Below are 21821 nucleotides of genomic sequence, written 5' to 3' on the forward strand. Positions count from 1 at the left end.
GACCGGCGCTTACAGTTGAGACAAAACTGCGCCTGAGGTGGTGAGAGGTACCAGGGCAGCTTTGCGACCATACGAAATCTGGTCTCACTAAGGGGCAGAGGCGGCTATACTACCCGGGAGCCTGGAGGTAATACCCGGTCCGGATAACCTGGTGTGGGCCTAGACGCAGCAGTTTACCTGCTGGATATAGGTGAAGACGACAAAGGGCGCGAACATCGGCCATCTTGCGCGCCTGTCACTTTTACACGCAGTGCCCATCTGTGCCTAGAGGCCTGCATACTGCAGCAGCACTAGAGTTAAGGGATCCGATTTGTTTCGGCTCTGTTTTCCTGAGGGGGCCAGCGGAGTGTAGTAAGAAAAATCTGGAACACCAGACGTCCCTGAGTGAGTACTGTTTAATAATAGCGCCGGTGGAGTGAAGAGTTGCCCCGCTTCTGTCTTTGAGGAGCTGTCACACAGCGGGACGGCCCGCACTGTTCTTTACCGCACAGCAGCGAAGTTAGACTGTTAGGCTGGCTCAGGGAGACTGTGACCCGCTCCGGAGCCCAAAACCTCACACCACCTCAAGAAAGCTGTCCTAAATTTTTGCGCGGCTCACGGCTCAGTGACCTGCTGTCCTCTACTTAGCTCACCACTGACCACCTTTGAGTAAGTAACGGCAGCTTAGTCTGCAGGGGACATCTACAATTTACACATTATTAGCCCTAATTGTGAGTGCACTAGTTGGGGGAAACACTGGGATCAGCCGAGCCATAACCAAATAACAGCAAGCTGTAGACTTGGCGCCATTTGAAAAAAAAAAAAAAAAAAAATTCTCCCTGCATAGTGGCGCGAAAACGCCATCTTTAATTTCAACTTAACACAGCGTAGCTGCCTGTCAGACCGGCTCTGCCCAGGGAAACCCACAGTGCGGGACAGTAAAATTGCAGTTCAGTTTAAACGGGGGCTCTATTTAAGTGTGGATCCTTATCTACCAAGGCTGAAACAACTGCAACCAATCTGCCAATCCTTTAAACGCTAACCACTAGCCACGTGGAACTTTAATTCTTTACAGTTGCCAACAGATATATTGTGCAGCAATCACTTTCTGCTTATCAATTCAAAACCACTAACTTACAAGAGACAGAGACTTTAGAAGAAATACTTAGCAGAGATCCACCACACTCTCATCAAAGGGCTCTGCAGTGGTTTGGATTTCACAGTATAGGGAGAGACTAGCAGAGACTATTCCCTTTTTGCTTAAGGTGCTCATTCTGTCCTACCTACCTGCCTTGCTGATAAAGCTACCTAACTTTCCCACACACCTGAATGCCTGGGGATCCTTCTACCTTACTATTGAAACTAGGCTGTGTCCCCTTAGCACTCAGTGAAGATACTACTTTGCCTCATGTGGCCCTCCTACCACAAGGCAGCCCAGGCTACAGGTCACTACAGACTGTATATATAAAGTGTATTGATCTGGAACCGTGATTGTTTGTGCTGCTGCACCAGCTTATGATTCTCTGTGGCCCTTTGCACGGAGTGGAGTGTTTTAATTTATTTAAGTGCCTTGCCATAATATAACCTGTACGTCTCCCTTTCAGGACAAGGGGACCCACACTGCTCAGACCCTAGCCTCTCCTGTCTGTTGACTGCACATAAGTTGTTTGCGGGGTAGGGGAGGGGTCAAACCCAGCCTCCTGCCCAGTGAGTGGATTGACAGGAGACACAGACTCTGGTAGTGTATGCTTGCTAATCCACTTAAGTGTTCTCCATTTTTGCTCTTACTAAACCTTCCCCTTCGGACTCTCCCTTTCCGGCCTGCTCACGTAGGCTGGTCACCTCCTCTATCCCTTTTCCCTTCCAATAGGTCGTACCCCCTTTTCCCTGGGTCCGAGGGGGAATACCTTGTCTAGGCTTAATTAAGGTTTTTCTTTGTCAAGCAAAGGTAAATAACAGTAGGCCCCACTGGGCCCCTGTTTCTGTGTGGGTCGGTGTCTTGAGCTAATTGCTCAGAGTTGCGGAGTAGTATTCTGCTCCTAGACACCGCCATGTGGAGATAGAGGTCATAAGTGGACGCCCGGCCCCACTCAGTCATGTAATACTAATTTGCAAGTGTATTTTCCTTTTCCCAATTTGTCAACCTGTAGGACCTGCATATCTCCCTAGCAATCTCTAAATCCCAGGCTTACCTGTTCAGAACAGGATCCTTTCCTGATTTAAAAATGCCTAACAACTCTAAGAGACACTCGAAAACACCAGGCCAGGGGCAGAAGTCGGTCCGAGACCACTTCACACAACCAACTAAACACCGTAATGAAGATCCTCTGGAAGATCAGAGTGACTCTGAATCCCTTGGGGATGGATCTCAACCCGACCTTACACCTCAGGTCCGATCACAACACCTGATTACAGAAGATACCCTCAAAAAAATGTTAGCAAACCAAACCATTTCCATAACTAAGGAAATTCAGCGCAATCACACTGAACTCCGCAAGGACATCTCTGAGATCGGGGACAGAGTGGACTCCCTGGAAAGAAAGCAGGACGACCTTGCTACTGACCATACCAACCTGTTGGCATATTCCGAATCTCTTGCAGACCAGATCAGCCAACTGGAATTTAAACTAGCTGATGTGGAGGATAGGTCTCGCAGAAACAACGTAAGGTTCAGAGGAATTCCGGAAGACATCCAACCTGCAGAACTTCAAACTTTCCTGAAAGACCTATTTAGGGACCTGCTGGGCCCGACAGACGGATTCAATGATACCATGGAAAGAGCTCATAGAGCCTTACGACCTAGAACTGTCTCACAGGAGAAACCGAGAGACGTCATAGTCTGTTTTCATAGTTTTCCATTCAAAGACAAGCTCATGCAGGCGGCCTTCAGGAAACCGCAGATCTCAGAGAAGTTCAAAGACATACAGCTGCTACCCGACCTATCTGCACACACTCTACAACACCGTAGATATTTTCAGCCGGTCACACAGATCCTCCGCAGGGAGAACATCAAATACAGATGGGGTTACCCTACCAAATTAATAATCACAAGGGACAATAAGTCATTTACGGTGGCCTCTCTGGCTCAGGGTACAGCCCTCCTGGGTCAGTGGGGCCTTATGGCAGTGGACTCCAGGGGACCTCCCGCGACCCAATCTAAACTGAGAGTATCGGCCCCAGAGTGGTCGGTGAAAGAACAAGGATCAAAGAGACTTAAAACACTCCAGCCTCCAGATCCTACTCAATTGGAAACTCGGTCCTCAAGATAAGTGGCTATGGTTGTTTGCCACACCTCAGGAACCTGATAGGCTACAGAATGTCCACTTTCGCCTATCAGTTAAGTTTGCAGTAGGGCAGAGAAACTGAGATGGTTTGGCCCCACACACGCCCCTCCTAAGGTCCCTTAGGCCATACCCCATGGACCCATGTATGTTAGGGTTATGTGTTCAGAAATTTAATTATGATCTTTGTTCTATCCTTACAGATTTACAGGTCCACCATGCTTCACAGGCCTGATACGACTATATATGTTTGCCTCTGCCTTTAATACCCTATATACTTTGAGGCTACGGAATAGGGTGGGTATTGTGCTGGCAATTGTAACTACTAATTGTATGGGACCGCGTTCCACCGCTTCACTACAGACCATGGTGCTTTCTACTACCTTTACAGCTAATGCAATATACCCGGCATTAGTAATTACTATGCCTGGGGTCACACGGACGTGACGCGGTGGAATGTGTTCCCTCTTCCCCCCCCCAATTCTTGGGGGTTACACCAATGTAATACTGAGTGGGGCCTACATAGACTTAACCATGCACCTGTATAATCATATTTGTCTCCATTCTATCCTATATACTATGGTTATGTGCTTTGACCCTATTGCATTTACTGTTCCTTGTCAGGTTTTCATGTTAAAATTGATGTTTTTGTTTAGGTTATGCCCTTAGCGGGCGAAGAGGTTGATACTCAATCACTTGCACTTTTGTTTACCTTCTTATTGCTTATTTATATAGATATTGGAGTGGGGCTGGCCTTCCAGCCCCCCTCGTTACACATTCGCTCCTAGCTCCCCCCCCCCCCACTGGTTAACCCACACCAGGGTTCCAACTAGGTGGACTATTTCCACCTGTGCTGTCAGTACATTTCCTTTCCACGTGCTAACTACTTCCCCTAATTCCCAGCCCCCCCACACCTCCCACAGAGAAGGGGATCTAGGTTTCCTAAATATCTCCCCTGCCCATTTACTTTCCTGAACAGGAGGTAGAAAATGTCCCGTTTACGACTATTCACACATAACTCCAGAGGCTTAAATTCCCCCTACAAGAGGAGCTTACTCTCCCGTATGCTACGTCACCACAATCCTGATGTAGTGTTTTTACAAGAGACACACTGGCTGTTAACCTCCCCCACCAGATTCCACTCTCGATCGTACACGACCATTGAGTGCTCCTCATTTACAAAGAAAGCTAGAGGGACTGCTATCATGATTCACAGGGGGATAGCTTATGAGGAAATCCAGGTGCTAAGAGACCCTCAGGCCAGATTCACAGTTGTAGTATGTAAGCTAGACCACGTCACACACACCCTTGTCTCGATCTATTTACCCAACTCCCATCAGCCTGCTTGTCTCAGGAAAATTCTGAGATTGATTGACCAACATAAACAAGGCAGAGTCATAATAGCAGGGGACTACAACATGATTTGGGACACTGACCTTGACCGTAAGACGTTAAACCCAAATAGGCCCTCTCCCCAACTGACCCTCCTCTCTACACGATTCAAAGCAATCATGTCCGAGTTTGGATATTACGATATCTGGCGTTCTCTACACACCATGGATAGAGACTTCACTCATTTTTCCCAGGTCCACAAAACCTATTCTAGGTTGGATCATATTTTTTGCTCGGCCGGGACTCTGGATTCAGTGCTCCAGTCCAATATCCCTCTATGCCCATGGTCTGACCATGACCCGGTACTTGCGGACTTACAACTCAGTGATCCTTGTCCCCACAAAAGCAGATGGTCTCTCCCACGTAAGATACTAGCGGACATCCCTTTCAGGGAGGAGCTACGAAGAGATCTTATAGATCTCATCCAACTCAACGATAACGGCCAGACCGCCGATGACACACTTTGGGGTGCCATTAAGGCGGTAACCAGAGGCTATATCATCCGTGAGCAAGCCCGCCTTAAGAAATTAGCTGGCCTCTCCCTAGCCCAAGCCCACTGTAGACTAAGACTACTGGAATCTGCTAACAGAACCAAAGTCACGGAAGCATTGTCTTCTCAGATCTCAGCGGTGCGCTCACATATTAACCATCTAGAATTGCGACGTACCCAAGAGAACCTCACAAGGCTTAAACAGATGTTCTATTACAAGGGTAACAGGGCAGACACACTGTTGGCGAACAAACTACGCCAGAGGAACAGCTCGTCCCGCATACACCAAATCTTTTACAACAACCAGACTCACAAGCTCCCCTCACAGATAGGGGACTGCTTCTCAGACTACTACTCTAAGCTCTACGATCTTGAGGGTACTGAGATCAAGGCCCCTGCCTCCACCAACCAGATCAGAGAATTTCTCGATTCCTTTAACCTACCCTCCCTATCGACGGAACAACAAGAGTCCTTGACTAATCCGTTCACTCAGTTGGAAGTTAAACGGGTCATCCAGCGACTCAAACCTCTTAAGGCCCCTGGCCCTGACGGATTCCCCGCACAGTTTTACAAAACCTACTGCCAAGAACTAGTGCCGTTACTCCTTAGGTTTTTTAACAGTGCCAGGCAAGAAGGAAGCTTTAAAAGGGAATTTTTGGAGGCTGAGATCATTATGATCCCGAAGCCAAATAAAGACCCCTCTCTCTGCCCCAACTATAGGCCTATTTCGCTTATAAATGTGGACATAAAAATCTATTCCAAGCTTATCGCGAATCAAATTTGCAAACTTCTTCCTGCCCTGGTCAACCCGGACCAAGTGGGGTTTATACATAACCGGGAGGGCCCTGATAACACCAGACGCCTCATTAATATAGTTTGTGAATCAACAAGAATGAACAAGCCTTTTTCGGTTATCTCTTTAGATGCCGAAAAGGCCTTTGATAGGGTTAGATGGAGTTACCTTTGGGAGATTCTAGACGTCCTCAAATTCCCCTCTGATATACGCCTAGCTATCCAAGCCCTATATTCCAACCCTACAGCTACGGTTAGGGGAGTGGGGTTCCATTCAACTCCATTCCCCATCCGTAATGGTACGAGGCAGGGCTGCCCTCTATCCCCACTTCTGTTTGCCCTGGCGGTAGAGCCACTTGCAGAAACTATACGCACTAACAAAGATTTGATGGGTATTACACTCTCGGGCTCTAAGCATAACATTGCCTTATTTGCGGACGACGTGACTGTGTTCTCCGCAGACCCTCTTCATACCATCCCTAAACTTCTGGATATACTTGAGGCCTTTGGCTCTCTTTCCTTTTACAAACTTAACGTCCCCAAAACAGAAATTTACTGGTGGGGTTTCTCCCAAAAATACATCTCGGTCCTCCAGAGGCAATTCGACTTTAAATGGTCTAATAAAAATATAACACACCTTGGTGTTAAAATATCAAATGACCCGAAACAGATGGTCAAAGATAACTTCTCACCCTTGCTGGCAGATCTGCGAGCGTTAAAGAATACCTGGGATCACAAGAGCATCTCTTGGATGGGGCGCATAGCCTCTCTCAAGATGTCATTCCTCCCACGGCTCACCTATCTGTTTAGGTGCCTACCAATTAGAGTACCCTTCCACTTACTGTTGCAATTTCAAAGCGAATGCACCAAATTCATTTGGCAGAATAAAACCCCGAGGATAGCCCATAAAACACTCCAGTTCCCGGTTCACTTGGGGGGTTTGGCCTCCCCATCCATAATTAAGTATTATGAGGGAGCCATGCTCACGCATATCTCCCAGTGGGGAGTTTTGCAATCTCAAGACAGGTGGAGGGATATCGAACAAGCTTCATTGCCCTTTGATATCTATCTAAAAGATTTAATCTGGACCCCGGTCCACAGTCGCAGAACCTTGAACATCCAAAACCTTGTAATTGTAGAGTGCTTGGCGGTTTGGGATAAGATCCGGCACCGCAAGCTGATCGCGCCGCATCCCTCCCCAATTACCTCTATCCCTGGCCTATTTACGGGCCTCCCGGATACACACCCCAACACATGGGCTAGAATGGGGGTGACACAAGTTTCGGATCTCTGGTCTGCGGCCAGTGGAGATGGCTATCTCAGGTTGTCTAGGGACAGCCTTGGTAAAGATGTCCCTCCTTACCTCCACTTCGAGCTCACCAGGATTAAGAGTTTCCTATCTAGTTGGGGCTTTTCCCCCTCTGCTTCGCGCCCACTTACTCCATGGGAATCTACTTGGAAGGGTGGGCGCAGACTCTACAAACCTCTGTCGAGACATTACTGTCTGCTAGAGGGCACGGCACCCCCGGACCTGGCCCCGCATTTGAACAAGTGGGACGCTATCCTCCACACTAGAATCTCGGCTAGTGCCTGGCAAGGATCTCTTACCCTAACCAAAAAATCCTTGCATTGTGTGACAATGTTTGAAACGCACTATAAAGTAGTTTCCCAATGGTACCTGGTCCCAGTGCGACTAGCCAAGATGTTCCCGACGTCCTCCCCACAATGCTGGAGGGAATGTTGAGCTCAGGGGACCATGCTCCACGTCTGGTGGGACTGCCCCAGGTTGTCTCACTTGTGGAATCTGTGTTTCCGCACTCTATCTGCTCTCAAGATACAGTTGCCCAAAAGCCCTGCCACAGCACTTCTACATTTAAACCTACATGCCCTCCCCAAACACCAACAGATCTTTTGTGTCTACCTTCTAACTTCAGTCAAAACCTGTATTGCTAGATGCTGGAAGAAAGCTTCCCCCCCTGGCTGGTCGGATATCCTTAGGAACATGGCCTATTTGCAGACCATGGAAAGGGATATATTCTATAGTCTAGACAAAAGTGACCTGTTTGAGATGGTCTGGGCAGACTGGACGGAAATACACGACACCACATGGCTCCCCTAGGTCAGGGTATAGTAATGCACATATTTCCCACCTTAGACGAATTCCGATAGGTACCCTTCAATCCCCCCTTCCCTCCCCACCCATAAGGATGAACCCCTCCCCTCCACCTCCCCCCCCCCTTCCCCCCCCCCCCTCTCTTGATAATTTCTCGCGTAATGTACTGACTTCTATCTCGGATACTTCAATGACTCAGCTGTATCCTTTCTAATGGATTTTTCCTTTTGTTTGTTGGTACTTCATTCTAGTACTCTATGGTTTACTTTGTACTATAATGTGTAAGGGATCTGTGAATCCCCAGACAGTGTTATACTTGTTAAAACAAATAAAAAAATTTAAATAAAAAAAAAAAAATTCAGATTATTATAACCTTGGTGACTAAATAATCTTGAATTTATTAAAGACAGGAGGTGAATATTTTCCCTCCCTTATTCTTTGTCCTCTCCCTATTTGGATAACAAAAAAACAAAAATAAAAACATTAAAAAGTGAAATTTTATTCAGATAAATGTGTTGAAATGTGGATGTTTTTCATTACTATGTTTTTCCTGTTATTATTTGTTACTTGGAAGAACAATTGTTATTGCCCTTTTTTCTTTCTTTCTTTCTTTCAGTATAATTCAATGGATTTGGTTCCTCGTCCTCCCACTGGAGTGCCTGCTCTTGGTTTTTCTTTTTTTCCACAAAGTCTTCGTTTTATCGCCTGCAGGATGATGTTTGTTTTCGTTCTCTTCTAGTCTTCTAGTTGTTCATCAAATAAAAGAGGAACTGTTTATTGTGTTCTGTACCAGCGGTCGCCAACCAGTGGTCCATGGACCACTGGTGGTCCACGAGAAGATGTTGGTGGTCCTTGACACCATCAAGCAGGAATTAGTCTGTCACCCTGTTGTGCAGCAATTAGGTGTCACCCTGTTGTGCCGCAACTCCCTACAGTGCCTGGCTGGGCATCAGTGAAAATGGAGGCGTTAAATTACAATCTCCCTACGCAATCTCCCTACTCATTAGGAAGTATTCTCTCAGTTTTGTAATTCAGTTAGTTAATTCCAAAAAATAATTCTTAAACATGCAAATATATACATAATGTAAACTTAGCTATGGTTATACTAGTTATGTACAGTATGTGTGTGTGTATATATATATATATATATATATATATATATATATATCAATTATTATTATGTTAGTGGTCCCCGGGATTCAAAATTGTGAGTTTAGTGGTCCCTGAGGTCGGAAAGGTTGGCGGCCCCTGTTCTGTACAGTTTATTATGTTGATGTGTGCTGATTGGTGGTACCATGGGTACTATGTTAATTTAAGTCTTTCTGTATAAGTTTTTTCTTTGCTGCTGTTTTTTGGATTCAGTAAAGAAATATGCAAAACTATTCGCCTCCTGTCTTTAATAAAATCAAGATTATTTAGTCACCAAGGTTATAATAATCTGAATTTTGCTGTCTAATAGCTGAACACTTTTACTAATACCTGATGTGGCTCTTCCACAAGACAGCATAGCTCACCCAAGCTGCTTTACAATGTTTTTAACTTGGAATTCTGATGGATTGATGAACTGAGATTCAGGGATGCTTTTTATTCTGACTCAGGGAACTTGATGTTCTAGTGAGATCATGTATTAAATTCATTGAAGCTCATTTCACCTATCCTTACGATTGCATGTGGGCGTTGCTGCCTTTAACATATATAGCTGAACCATGATATCTTGCAAAACAAATGACAACAGCTACAAAAATAAAATTGACAACTGCAACACTTTTTGAATTTAGGCCAATGATATGCTCACCTATGGCAGATATGAGGATTGCAGCGTGTATACACAGAAACACAATTCTTCTGGACATTGCCTAAAAAGTAAACAAACAATTAGTAATAGTCATAATGTTCATGAACTAGACGTCATTCAATCTCCCACTAAGACAAAAATGCTTTTAAAAGAAATTAAACTGAAACATTCTACTTTTCCATGACATGATTACAAATAAATGCCAAGATTACAAGTGGAGCGCTAATTTATTCCGCGCTCGCAAATGGGCAAACAGGAGTATACATTAAAAAGCACAGTAATACATTTAGAAATATTCTCTCCAAAATGATTATTTTGTCCATTTTATTGCTTTAATAGTAATATTAGTAGCCAACATTTCAATATCATATCTAGGGACACTGCAGCAGAGCAACCAAGCAGGTTAACAGAGAATTGATGACCTACAGTTCAACAGCTCCACCCACTCTGGTCTGCTATCAAAACCCACCAATTTGGTAGTAATAGTATAATTTAGCCTTATCAATAGCTTATTATATGGATTACAACACCAAGCTCTTTCCACCAGCCCTCATAATAATGACAATTACAGCCTCTGGAACACATTCTGGGAATGTAGTTAATATTGCTACAACACAACATCAAAATTAGGTAGATAAATACTATTTGAACCCATGTAAAACTACTGCTTTACAGATAGCTTATATGCATGTTGTTAATTTAACAACTGGTAGTAACAACAAGATTATTGTTAATACAAGTTGTTAAATTCACAACAGGCATGTAAATCTAGCTCTAAGCAAGATGTATATAAGCAGTGTCTTATTGCCATATACAGAGGACTGTGCCTAAGCATATTTGACATCTATATACATATATACCACCACCTCTACCATCTCATAACAGGTAATATTTGTAATTGACATGTAAATCCTCTAGTTTTCCCAAGATGGTGCCTTAAAATATATCAAATCTAAATAACTTTATCCCTTTGTTTTTTGTGAAGTTACTGAGCACAATATATCAATCAATAATCAATGTGTACTGGCCCTTTTTTTTAACAAACAAAGCATCATAAAGAAAATATATCTTTATATAATATGTTAAAGAGCAGCAGTTATTATGTGTTTGAGGACTAGTGATGTCGCGAATTGTTCGCCGGCGAATAGTTCCCGGCGAACATAGCTTGTTCGCGTTCAACGCGGCGGGCGAACATATGCGATGTTCGATCCGCCCCCTATTCGTCATCATTGAGTAAACTTTGACCCTGTATCTCACAGTCTGCAGACACGATCCAGCCAATCAGCAGCAGACACTCCCTCCCAGCTCCTGGACAGCAGCCATTTTAGATTCATTCGGAAGCTGCATTGTTAGTGAGAGGAGGGACAGTGTAGCTGCTGGTGATTTTATAGGGAAATTGATAGCTAGGCTAGTGTATTCAGTGTCCACTACAGTCCTGAAGGACTCATCTGATCTCTGCTTTAAGGACAGCACCCCAAAAAGCCATTTTTAGGGCTAGAACATCATTTATTTTTTTTTCCGGTGTAATCTAATTGCAGTTGCTTGCCTGCCAAGCCACTTGCCCAGTGCCACCACTCATATCTGGTGTAACAGTAGTGTAAATAATTTAAAAAAAAAAAACTTTTTTGATTGTGAAACATCAGTCTGCTAGTGTAATCTAATTGCAGTTGCCTGCCTGCCAGCGTGTGTGCCAGGCCCACTTGCCCAGTGCCACCACTCATATCTGGTGCAACAGTAGTGTAAATAATTTAAAAAAAAAAAAACTTTTTTGACTGTGAAACATCAGTCTGCTAGTGTAATCTAATTGCAGTTGCCTGCCTGCCAGCGTGTGTGCCAGGCCCACTTGCCCAGTGCCAGCACTCATATCTGGTGCAACAGTAGTGTAAATAATTTTAAAAAAAACAAAACTTTTTTGACTGTGAAACATCAGTCTGCTAGTGTAATCTAATTGCAGTTGCCTGCCTGCCAGCGTGTGTGCCAGGCCCACTTGCCCAGTGCCACCACTCATATCTGGTGTAACAGTAGTGTAAATAATTTTTAAAAAAAAAAACTTTTTTGACTGTGAAACATCAGTCTGCTAGTGTAATCTAATTGCAGTTGCCTGCCTGCTAGCGTGTCTGCCAGGCCCACTTGCCCAGTGCTACCACTCATATCTGGTGTAACAGTAGAGTAAATAATTTAAAAAAAAAAAAACTTTTTTGACTGTGAAACATCAGTCTGCTAGTGTAATCTAATTGCAGTTGCCTGCCTGCCAGCGTGTGTGCCAGGCCCACTTTCCCAGTGCCACCACTCATATCTGGTGTAACAGTAGTGTAAATAATTTAAAAAAAAAAACTTTTTTGACTGTGAAACATCAGTCTGATAGTGTAATCTAATTGCAGTTGCCTGCCTGCTAGCGTGTGTGCCAGGCCCACTTGCCCAGTGCCACCACTCATATCTGGTGTAACAGTAGTGTAAATAATTTAAAAAAAAAAAACTTTTTTGACTGTGAAACATCAGTCTGCTAGTGTAATCTAATTGCAGTTGCCTGCCTGCCAGCGTGTGTGCCAGGCCCACTTGCCCAGTGCCACCACTCATATCTGGTGTAACAGTAGTGTAAATAATTTAAAAAAAAAAACTTTATTGACTGTGAAACATCAGTCTGCTAGTGTAATCTAATTGCAGTTGCCTGCCTGCCTGCCAGCGTGTGTGCCAGGCCCACTTTCCCAGTGCCACCACTCATATCTGGTGTAACAGTAGTGTAAATAATTTAAAAAAAAAAAACTTTTTTGACTGTGAAACATCAGTCTGATAGTGTAATCTAATTGCAGTTGCCTGCCTGCTAGCGTGTGTGCCAGGCCCACTTGCCCAGTGCCACCACTCATATCTGGTGTAACAGTAGTGTAAATAATTTAAAAAAAAAAACTTTTTTGACTGTGAAACATCAGTCTGCTAGTGTAATCTAATTGCAGTTGCCTGCCTGCCAGCGTGTGTGCCAGGCCCACTTGCCCAGTGCCACCACTCATATCTGGTGTAACAGTAGTGTAAATAATTAAAAAAAAAAAACTTTATTGACTGTGAAACATCAGTCTGCTAGTGTAATCTAATTGCAGTTGCCTGCTAGCGTGTGTGCCAGGCCCACTTGCCCAGTGCCACCACTCATATCTGGTGTAACAGTAGTGTAAATAATTAAAAAAAAAAAAACTTTTTTGACTGTGAAACATCAGTCTGCTAGTGTAATCTAATTGCAGTTGCCTGCCAGCGTGTGTGCCAGGCCCACTTGCCCATTGCCACCACTCATATCTGGTGTAACAGTAGTGTTAATAATTTAAAAAAAAAACTTTTTTGACTGTGAAACATCAGTCTGCTAGTGTAATCTAATTGCAGTTGCCTGCCTGCCAGCGTGTGTGCCAGGCCCACTTGCCCAGTGCCACCACTCATATCTGGTGTAACAGTAGTGTAAATAATTAAAAAAAAAAAAACTTTTTTGACTGTGAAACATCAGTCTGCTAGTATAATCTAATTTCAGTTGCCTGCCTGCTAGCGTATGTGCCAGGCCCACTTGCCCAGTGCCACCACTCATATCTGGTGTAACAGTAGTGTAAATAATTAAAAAAAAAAAACTTTTTTGACTGTGAAACATTAGTCTGCTAGTGTAATCTAATTGCAGTTGCCTGCCTGCCAGCATGTGTGCCAGGCCCACTTGCCCAGTGCCACCACTCATATCTGGTGTAACAGTAGTGTAAATAATTTTTAAAAAAAACTTTTTTGACTGTGAAACATAAGTCTGCTAGTGTAATCTAATTGCAGTTGCCTGCCTGCTAGCGTGTGTGCCAGGCCCACTTGCCCAGTGCCACCACTCATATCTGGTGTAACAGTAGAGTAAATAATTAAAAAAACAAAAACTTTTTTGACTGTGAAACATCAGTCTGCTAGTGTAATCTAATTGCAGTTGCCTGCCTGCTAGCGTGTGTGCCAGGCCCACTTGCCCAGTGCCACCACTCATATCTGGTGTAACAGTAGTGTAAATAATTTAAAAAAAAAAAACTTTTTTGACTGTGAAACATCAGTCTGCTAGTGTAATCTAATTGCAGTTGCCTGCCTGCCAGCGTGTGTGCCAGGCCCACTTGCCCAGTGCCACCACTCATATCTGGTGTAACAGTAGTGTAAATAATTAAAAAAAAAAAACTTTATTGACTGTGAAACATCAGTCTGCTAGTGTAATCTAATTGCAGTTGCCTGCTAGCGTGTGTGCCAGGCCCACTTGCCCAGTGCCACCACTCATATCTGGTGTAACAGTAGTGTAAATAATTTAAAAAAAAAAAAACTTTTTTGACTGTGAAACATCAGTCTGCTAGTGTAATCTAATTGCAGTTGCCTGCCAGCGTGTGTGCCAGGCCCACTTGCCCATTGCCACCACTCATATCTGGTGTAACAGTAGTGTAAATAATTTAAAAAAAAAACTTTTTTGACTGTGAAACATCAGTCTGCTAGTGTAATCTAATTGCAGTTGCCTGCCTGCCAGCGTGTGTGCCAGGCCCACTTGCCCAGTGCCACCACTCATATCTGGTGTAACAGTAGTGTAAATAATTTAAAAAAAACAAAACTTTTTTGATTGTGAAACATCAGTCTGCTAGTATAATCTAATTTCAGTTGCCTGCCTGCTAGCGTATGTGCCAGGCCCACTTGCCCAGTGCCACCACTCATATCTGGTGTAACAGTAGTGTAAATAATTAAAAAAAAAAACTTTTTTGACTGTGAAACATCAGTCTGCTAGTGTAATCTAATTGCAGTTGCCTGCCTGCCAGCGTGTGTGCCAGGCCCACTTGCCCAGTGCCACCATTCATATCTGGTGTAACAGTATTGTAAATAATTTAAAAAAAAGAAAACTTTTTTGACTGTGAAACATCAGTCTGCTAGTGTAATCTAATTCCAGTTGCCTGCCTGCCAGCATGTGTGCCAGGCCCACTTGCCCAGTGCCACCACTCATATCTGGTGTAACAGTAGTATAAATAATGTTTAAAAAAAACTTTTTTGACTGTGAAACATAAGTCTGCTAGTGTAATCTAATTGCAGTTGCCTGCCTGCTAGCGTGTGTGCCAGGCACACTTGCCCAGTGCCACCACTCATATCTGGTGTAACAGTAGTGTAAATAATTAAAAAAAAAAAAACTTTTTTAACTGTAAAACATCAGTCTGCAAGTGTAATCGAATTGCAGTTGCCTGCCTGCTAGCGTGTCTGCCAGGCCCACTTGCCCAGTGCCACCACTCATATCTGGTGTAACAGTAGTGTAAATAATTTTTTAAAAAAAACTACTTTTTTGACTGTGAAACATCAGTCTGCTAGTGTAATCTAATTGCAGTTGCCTGCCTGCTAGCGTGTGTGCCACCACTCATATCTGGTGTAACAGTAGTGTAAATAATTAAAAAAAAAAAAAACTTTTTTGACTGTGAAACATCAGTCTGCTAGTGTAATCTAATTGCAGTTGCCTGCCTGCCAGCGTGTGTGCCAGGCCCACTTGCCCAGTGCCACCACTCATATCTGGTGTAACAGTAGTGTAAATAATTAAAAAAACAAAACTTTTTTGACTGTGAAACATCAGTCTGCTAGTGTAATCTAATTGCAGTTGCCTGCCTGCCAGCGTGTGTGCCAGGCCCACTTGCCCAGTGCCACCACTCATTTCTGGTGTAACAGTAGTGTAAATAATTAAAAAAAAAAAATTTGACTGTGAAACATCAGTCTGCTAGTGTAATCTAATTGCAGTTGCCTGCCTGCTAGCGTGTGTGCCAGGCCCACTTGCCCAGTGCCACCACTCATAACTGGTGTAACAGTAGTGTAAATAATTTAAAAAAAAAAACTTTTTTGACTGTGAAACATCAGTCTGCTAGTGTAATCTAATTGCAGTTGCCTGCCTGCCAGCGTGTGTGCCAGACCCACTTGCCCAGTGCCACCTCTCATATCTGGTGTAACAGTAGTGTAAATCATTTTTTTTTAAAAAAAACTTTTTTTGACTGTGAAACATCAGTCTGCTAGTGTAATCTAATTGCAGTTGCCTGCCTGCCAGCGTGTGTGCCAGGCCCACTTGCCCAGTGCCACCACTCATATCTGGTGTAACAGTAGTGTAAATAATTTAAAAAAAAAAACTTTTTTGACTGTGAAACATCAGTCTGCTAGTGTAATCTAATTGCAGTTGCCTGCCTGCTAGCGTGTCTGCCAGGCCCACTTGCCCAGTGCCACCACTCATATCTGGTGTAACAGTAGTGTAAATAATAAAAAAAAAAAACTTTTTTCACTGTGAAACATCAGTCTGCTTGTGTAATCTAATTGCAGTTGCCTGCCTGCCAGCATGTGTGCCAGGCTCACAGTGTATACTGTGCCCACTTGCCCAGTGCCACCACTCATATCTGGTGTAACAGTAGTGTAAATTTAAAAAAAAAAAAACTTTTTTGACTGTGAAACATCAGTCTGCTTGTGTAATCTAATTGCAGTTGCCTGCCTGCCAGCGTGTGTGCCAGGCTCACAGCGTATACTGTGCCCACTTGCCCAGTGCCGCCACTCATATCTTGTTTAATAGTAGTGTAAGTGTACATTTAAAAAAATAAAATCGTTTTGTACTGTCAAACATCAGTCTGCTTTTTTGTGTCAGGCTCACAGCGTATACTGTGCCCACTTGCCCAGTGCCACCACTCATATCTTGTTTAATAGTAGTGTAAGTGTACATTTAAAAAAATAAAAACTTTTTGTACTGTCAAACATCAGTCTGCTTTTTTGTGTCAGGCTCACAGCGTATACTGTGCCCACTTGCCCAGTGCCACCACTCATATCTTGTTTAATAGTAGTGTAAGTGTACATTTAAAAAAATAAAAACTTTTTGGACTTTGAAACATCAGTCTGCTTTTTTGTGTCAGGCTCACAGCGTATACTGTGCCCACTTGCCCAGTGCCACCACTCATATCTTGTGTAATAGTAGTGTAAGTGTACATTTAAAAAAAAAAAAAAAATTTGGACTGTGAAACATCAGTCTGCTTTTTTGTTTCAGGCTCACAGCTTATATTGGGCCCACTTGCCCAGTGCCACCACTCATATCTTGTTTAATAGTAGTGTAAGTAGTGTAAGTGTACATTTAAAAAAATAAAAACTTTTTGAACTGTGAAACATCAGTCTGCTTTTTTGTGTCAGGCACACATCGTATACTGTGCCCACTTGCCCAGTGCCACCATTCATATCTTGTTTAATAGTAGTGTAAGTGTACATTTAAAAAAAAATGACAGGCAGAGGCAAGCCACCCCGCAGGTGCCGTCGTGGTCGTGGTGCTGTGATTCCCTTTGGCCCTAGAATAATGCCCAGTGTTCAGAGGCCACGTTCCATGAACTCGAAAAGTACTGAGGAGGACATAGTTGACTTTTTAACACAGGACACCCAATCTTCTATAGCTTCCGCTCCGAACCTTGACGCACCATCCTCCTCCAGCTTATCTTCGGGCACGTCTCAAGTTACCACTCGCCCGCCTGCCACCACCACCAACACTAGCACCACAGCCGCTTCACTTGATGTGTCAGAGGAGATATTTACACATCAGTTGGAAGAAATGAGTGATGCGCAACCATCATTGACAGAGGATGTAGATAACAGTGATATGTCTCAGTCAGGCAGCATTACAGACATGGACGTACGGTGTGATGATGATGATGTTGTACCCGCTGCTGCTTCCTTTGTTGATTTGTCAGATACAAGTGAAGCGGTTGATGATGACGATGCGTCCGTGGATGTCACGTGGGTGCCCGCTAGAAGAGAAGAAGAACAGGGGGAAAGTTCAGATGGGGAGACAGAGAGGAGGAGGAGGAGATGAGTTGGAAGCAGGGGGAGGTCATCGCAAGGAGCTAGTGGCACAGTCAGACAGCATGCATCGGCACCCGGGGTCAGCCAGACAGCACGCCAATCAACGCATGCTGTTGCCACCACCAGAATGCCGTCATCGCAGAGCTCAGCAGTGTGGCATTTTTTTTGTGTGTCTGCCTCTGACAACAGCGATGCCATTTGCAACCTGTGCCAAAAGAAACTGAGTCGTGGGAAGTCTAACACCCACCTAGGTACAACTGCTTTGCGAAGGCACATGATCGCACATCACAAACGCCTATGGGATCAACACATGAGTAGAAGCAGCACACAAACTCAAAGCCGCCATCCTCCTCCTGGTCCAGCATCTTCAGCCATGTCAACCACTGCTGTCCTCCTTGCCCCCTCTCAACCATCCGCCATCAAATCTATCTATCTCGTGGCCGGACTGTTTTGTGACAGCCACTTGTGTTTCAGCCAAATGTCTGTTGGCTAAAAGTCCGGCCACGATTGCACGCGCAGTGCCCCAAATTTGAATTAGGAGGACCGACCAAGCATCTTTTTCCATCTCCCGGTTCCTAAAATCCATGCCATATACACGTCCCCTGATAGGGGGCGTAACAGGGATTAAACTGATCAGAATAGTACTACGTAACACACCACTCATATCTGGTGGCACAGTAGATTGCAAGCGCAGTGCCCCAAATTTGAAGTAGGAGGACCGACCAAGCATCTTTTTCCATCTCCCGGTTCCTAAAATCCATGCCATATACACGTCCCCTGGCGCCGCAACTGCCTCTGGGAACCTTACCATGGGTCCCAGACCGCACGTCTTGTAATTCTCTATCTATCGTATCTATCAAATGTATATTGCATCTATTGATCTATCTATCTAATCTATGTATCTATCTATCAAATCTATCTATCTCGTGGTTGTGCAAATAGACTGTTTGCGGTTGTTTGCGGTGCGTTAAACGGGGAGTTTGGTCTGTCACTGTGAAGCGGGCGTAACCCTTACACTACCTGATCGATACAACATCATACCTGATGTTTTAAAGCACGTTATTCCAAACAATTTAGGAATGTTAGGTGATTTATGCCCTTTATGGATTAAAACCAGACTCTGCATCAACTATGTAATTTTACGTGGGAGTTTTGCCATGGATCCCCCTCCGGCATGCCAAAGTCCAGGTGTTAGTCCCCTTGAAACAACTTTTCCATCACTATTGTGGCCAGAAAGAGTCCCTGTGGGTTTTAAAATTCGCCTGCCTATTGAAGTCAATGGCAGTTCGTCCGGTTCGCTCGTTCGCGAACAGTTGCGGACGTTCGCCGTTTGCGAACGGAAAATTTTCAGTTTGCGACATCACTATTGAGGACAAGTGCAGCACAGGTTCATTAGTCTTATTGATGGACAGGGAAAATTGTACACTATATTTTTCTTTGCATAAATGTTTTGTAGATGATCCATTTATATAGCCCATACATATTTTTTTTTTAAAAAATGTCTAGTTTTGCTTATTTTTAAATAACACTGCACTGATTTTCAGTCTCCTAACCAAGCCCCAAAGTTTTAGAAGTAAACTGTTATCTACCTACTCCAGTTTATTCATGTTTGTGTAAAGGGTCTTTTCATATGCAGGACAGGGGGGGGGGGGTTATGTCTGCTCTTTTTGCTTTCCAGCCCATTTCAGTGGGTGCCCCAGTCTAACCTTTTCAACAGTGCTAAACTGGGAGATTATAAGAAAGGTTTTAAAAGGTCTTATACTGTATTTTTAGATCAGTATATGTGCATATTCTTCTTTATAGTAGTGTCTATTACATGCACTTATATGAAAATTGGTGTATGCTGTCCCTTTAACAAGCACTTAAAAATGAGGTTGTTTTCTTTTTTTCGAAAGGAGTATTTGTTTAAAGGGATAGGAAAGTCAAAATTAAACTTACATGATTCAGATAGAGCATGTCATTTTAAGACACTTTTAAATTCACTTATATTTTCAAATGTGCTTCGTTCTCTTAGTATCCCTTGTTAAAAAATGAATACACACATATCATACGCTAGTGGGAGCTGCTGCTAATTGGTGCCTGCACACATTTGTCTCTTGTGATTGGCTAAATAGATATTTTCAGCTTCCTGCCAGTAGTGCAATGCTGTCCCTTCAGTAATGGATAACAAGAGAATGAAGAAAATTTGATAATAGAATTAAATTGGAAAGTTGTTTAAAATTGTATGTTCTATCTGAATCGTAAAAGGACATTTTGGGGTTTACTATCCCTTTAAAAGAAATTTAATCTGAGTAGGTTAAGAAAAATCCTTCATTAATTATTATTATTTCTTTCATAAAGGTGGTAAAAGTCCATGATCCATTACTCCTGGGAGTTACCTTCCCCGCCACGTGGAGAAGGCAAAGATTGCCAGATCCCAAGAGCTCTATATAACTCCTCCCACCTCTATAGTAGTTAGTCTTATATTTGCCCCCGCTAGAGGAAGGTGAATAATGAAGATGTACAATATTTGTCAGAGGGAAGTTTAAGAAATTCAGGGTGTGTCTTATTGTTTCTTTCCCATGATAATTTAAGTCACTATCTTCCCAAGGATGTTGCAGGGACTTGTCTTATGCCTCCTCCTGTTGGGTCTACAGATTACTCCTATATTTTTCCACTGCTGATATGTTTTCAGTACAGGACCAGATTCCTACTATCAGGCATAGTGGGAGAGTGTTATAGTAAGTAATTTTACTTTTATTAAAACACGCTGTTAACCAGTTTTGGCAAACTTATATATGCTTTTATATATAGCCTAGGGTCAGGTCAGACACTTTTCTCCCCATATATAAGGAGCTCTTTATTGGGATGTTTTACTAGTCACCAGGGAAATTTCTTGTTGCCCTTTTAACAGTGCAATTTAATATATTTTTGGCATTTTCACGTGCGTGTCTGTGCGTGTGTGCACATGCATGCACTCATTTTGGCACTTTTTTTCTTCAGTAATTTATGGGCATTGTCTGGGTGCACTTCTAGCTATAGTAGCTGTTGTCTTAGGAGGGGGTAATGTATTTTCTTTCCCTAAGAGCTCACTTATTTGTTTGAGGGATAGTATTAATGTAATTTCATTTTAATTTACTATCGGCTAGATTTGGAGTTTGGCGTTAGCCGTGAAAACCAGCGTTAGAGGCTCCTAACGCTGGTTTTAGGCTAACTCCGGTATTTGGAGTCACTCAAAAAAGGGTCTAACGCTCACTTTTCAGCCGCGACTTTTCCATACCGCAGATCCCCTTACGTCAATTGCGTATCCTATCTTTTCAATGGGATCTTTCCAACTCCGGTATTTAGAGTCGTGTCTGAAGTGAGCGTTAGAAATCTAATGACAAAACTCCAGCCGCAGAAAAAAGTCAGTAGTTAAGAGCTTTTTGGGCTAACGCCGGTTCATAAAGCTCTTAACTACTGTACTTTAAAGTACACTAACACCCATAAACTACCTATGTACCCCTAAACCGAGGCCCCCCAACATCGCCGCCACTCGATTAAATTTTTTTAACCCCTAATCTGCCGACCGCCACCTACGTTATACTTATGTACCTCTAATCTGCTGCCCCTAACACCGCCGACCCCTGTATTATATTTATTAACCCCTAATCTGCCCCCCACAACGTCGCCGCCAGCTACCTACAATAATTAACCCCTTATCTGCCGACCGCAAAGCGCCTCCACCTACATTATCCCTATGTACCCCTAATCTGCTGCCCTAACATCGCCAACCCCTATATTATATTTATTAACCCCTAATCTGCCCCCCACAACGTCGCCTACACTTATTAACCCCTAATCTGCCGAGCGGACTTGAGCGCTACTATAATAAAGTTATTAACCCCTAATCCGCCTCACTAACCCTATAATAAATAGTATTAACCCCTAATCTGCCCTCCCTAACATCGCAGACACCTAACTTAAATTATTAACCCCTAATCTGCCGACTGGAGCTCACCGCTATTCTAATAAATGTATTAACCCCTAAAGCTAAGTCTAACCCTAACACTAACACCCCCCTAAGTTAAATATAATTTACATCTAACGAAATTAATTATCTCTTATTAAATAAATTATTCCTATTTAAAGCTAAATACTTACCTGTAAAATAAATCCTAATATAGCTACAATATAAATTAT

General features: G+C 43.3%; 1 protein-coding gene across 3 annotated transcripts in view; it reads right to left on the reverse strand.

Moving 5' to 3' along the window:
* Nucleotides 1–21821, reverse strand: part of ITGB2 (integrin subunit beta 2) — a 408255-nt gene that overhangs the window by 251998 nt on the left and 134436 nt on the right. For all 3 annotated transcript variants that reach the window (XM_053698768.1, XM_053698767.1, XM_053698769.1), the window contains exon 3: nucleotides 9843–9903. In XM_053698768.1, coding sequence (XP_053554743.1) covers nucleotides 9843–9900 — 58 coding nt within the window. In that variant the 5' untranslated portion in view covers nucleotides 9901–9903. The remainder of the gene's footprint in view (nucleotides 1–9842; nucleotides 9904–21821) is intronic.

The sequence above is a fragment of the Bombina bombina genome, chromosome 1 (genome assembly GCF_027579735.1).
Source record: "Bombina bombina isolate aBomBom1 chromosome 1, aBomBom1.pri, whole genome shotgun sequence".
In the NCBI taxonomy this organism is placed as follows: Eukaryota; Metazoa; Chordata; class Amphibia; order Anura; family Bombinatoridae; genus Bombina; species Bombina bombina.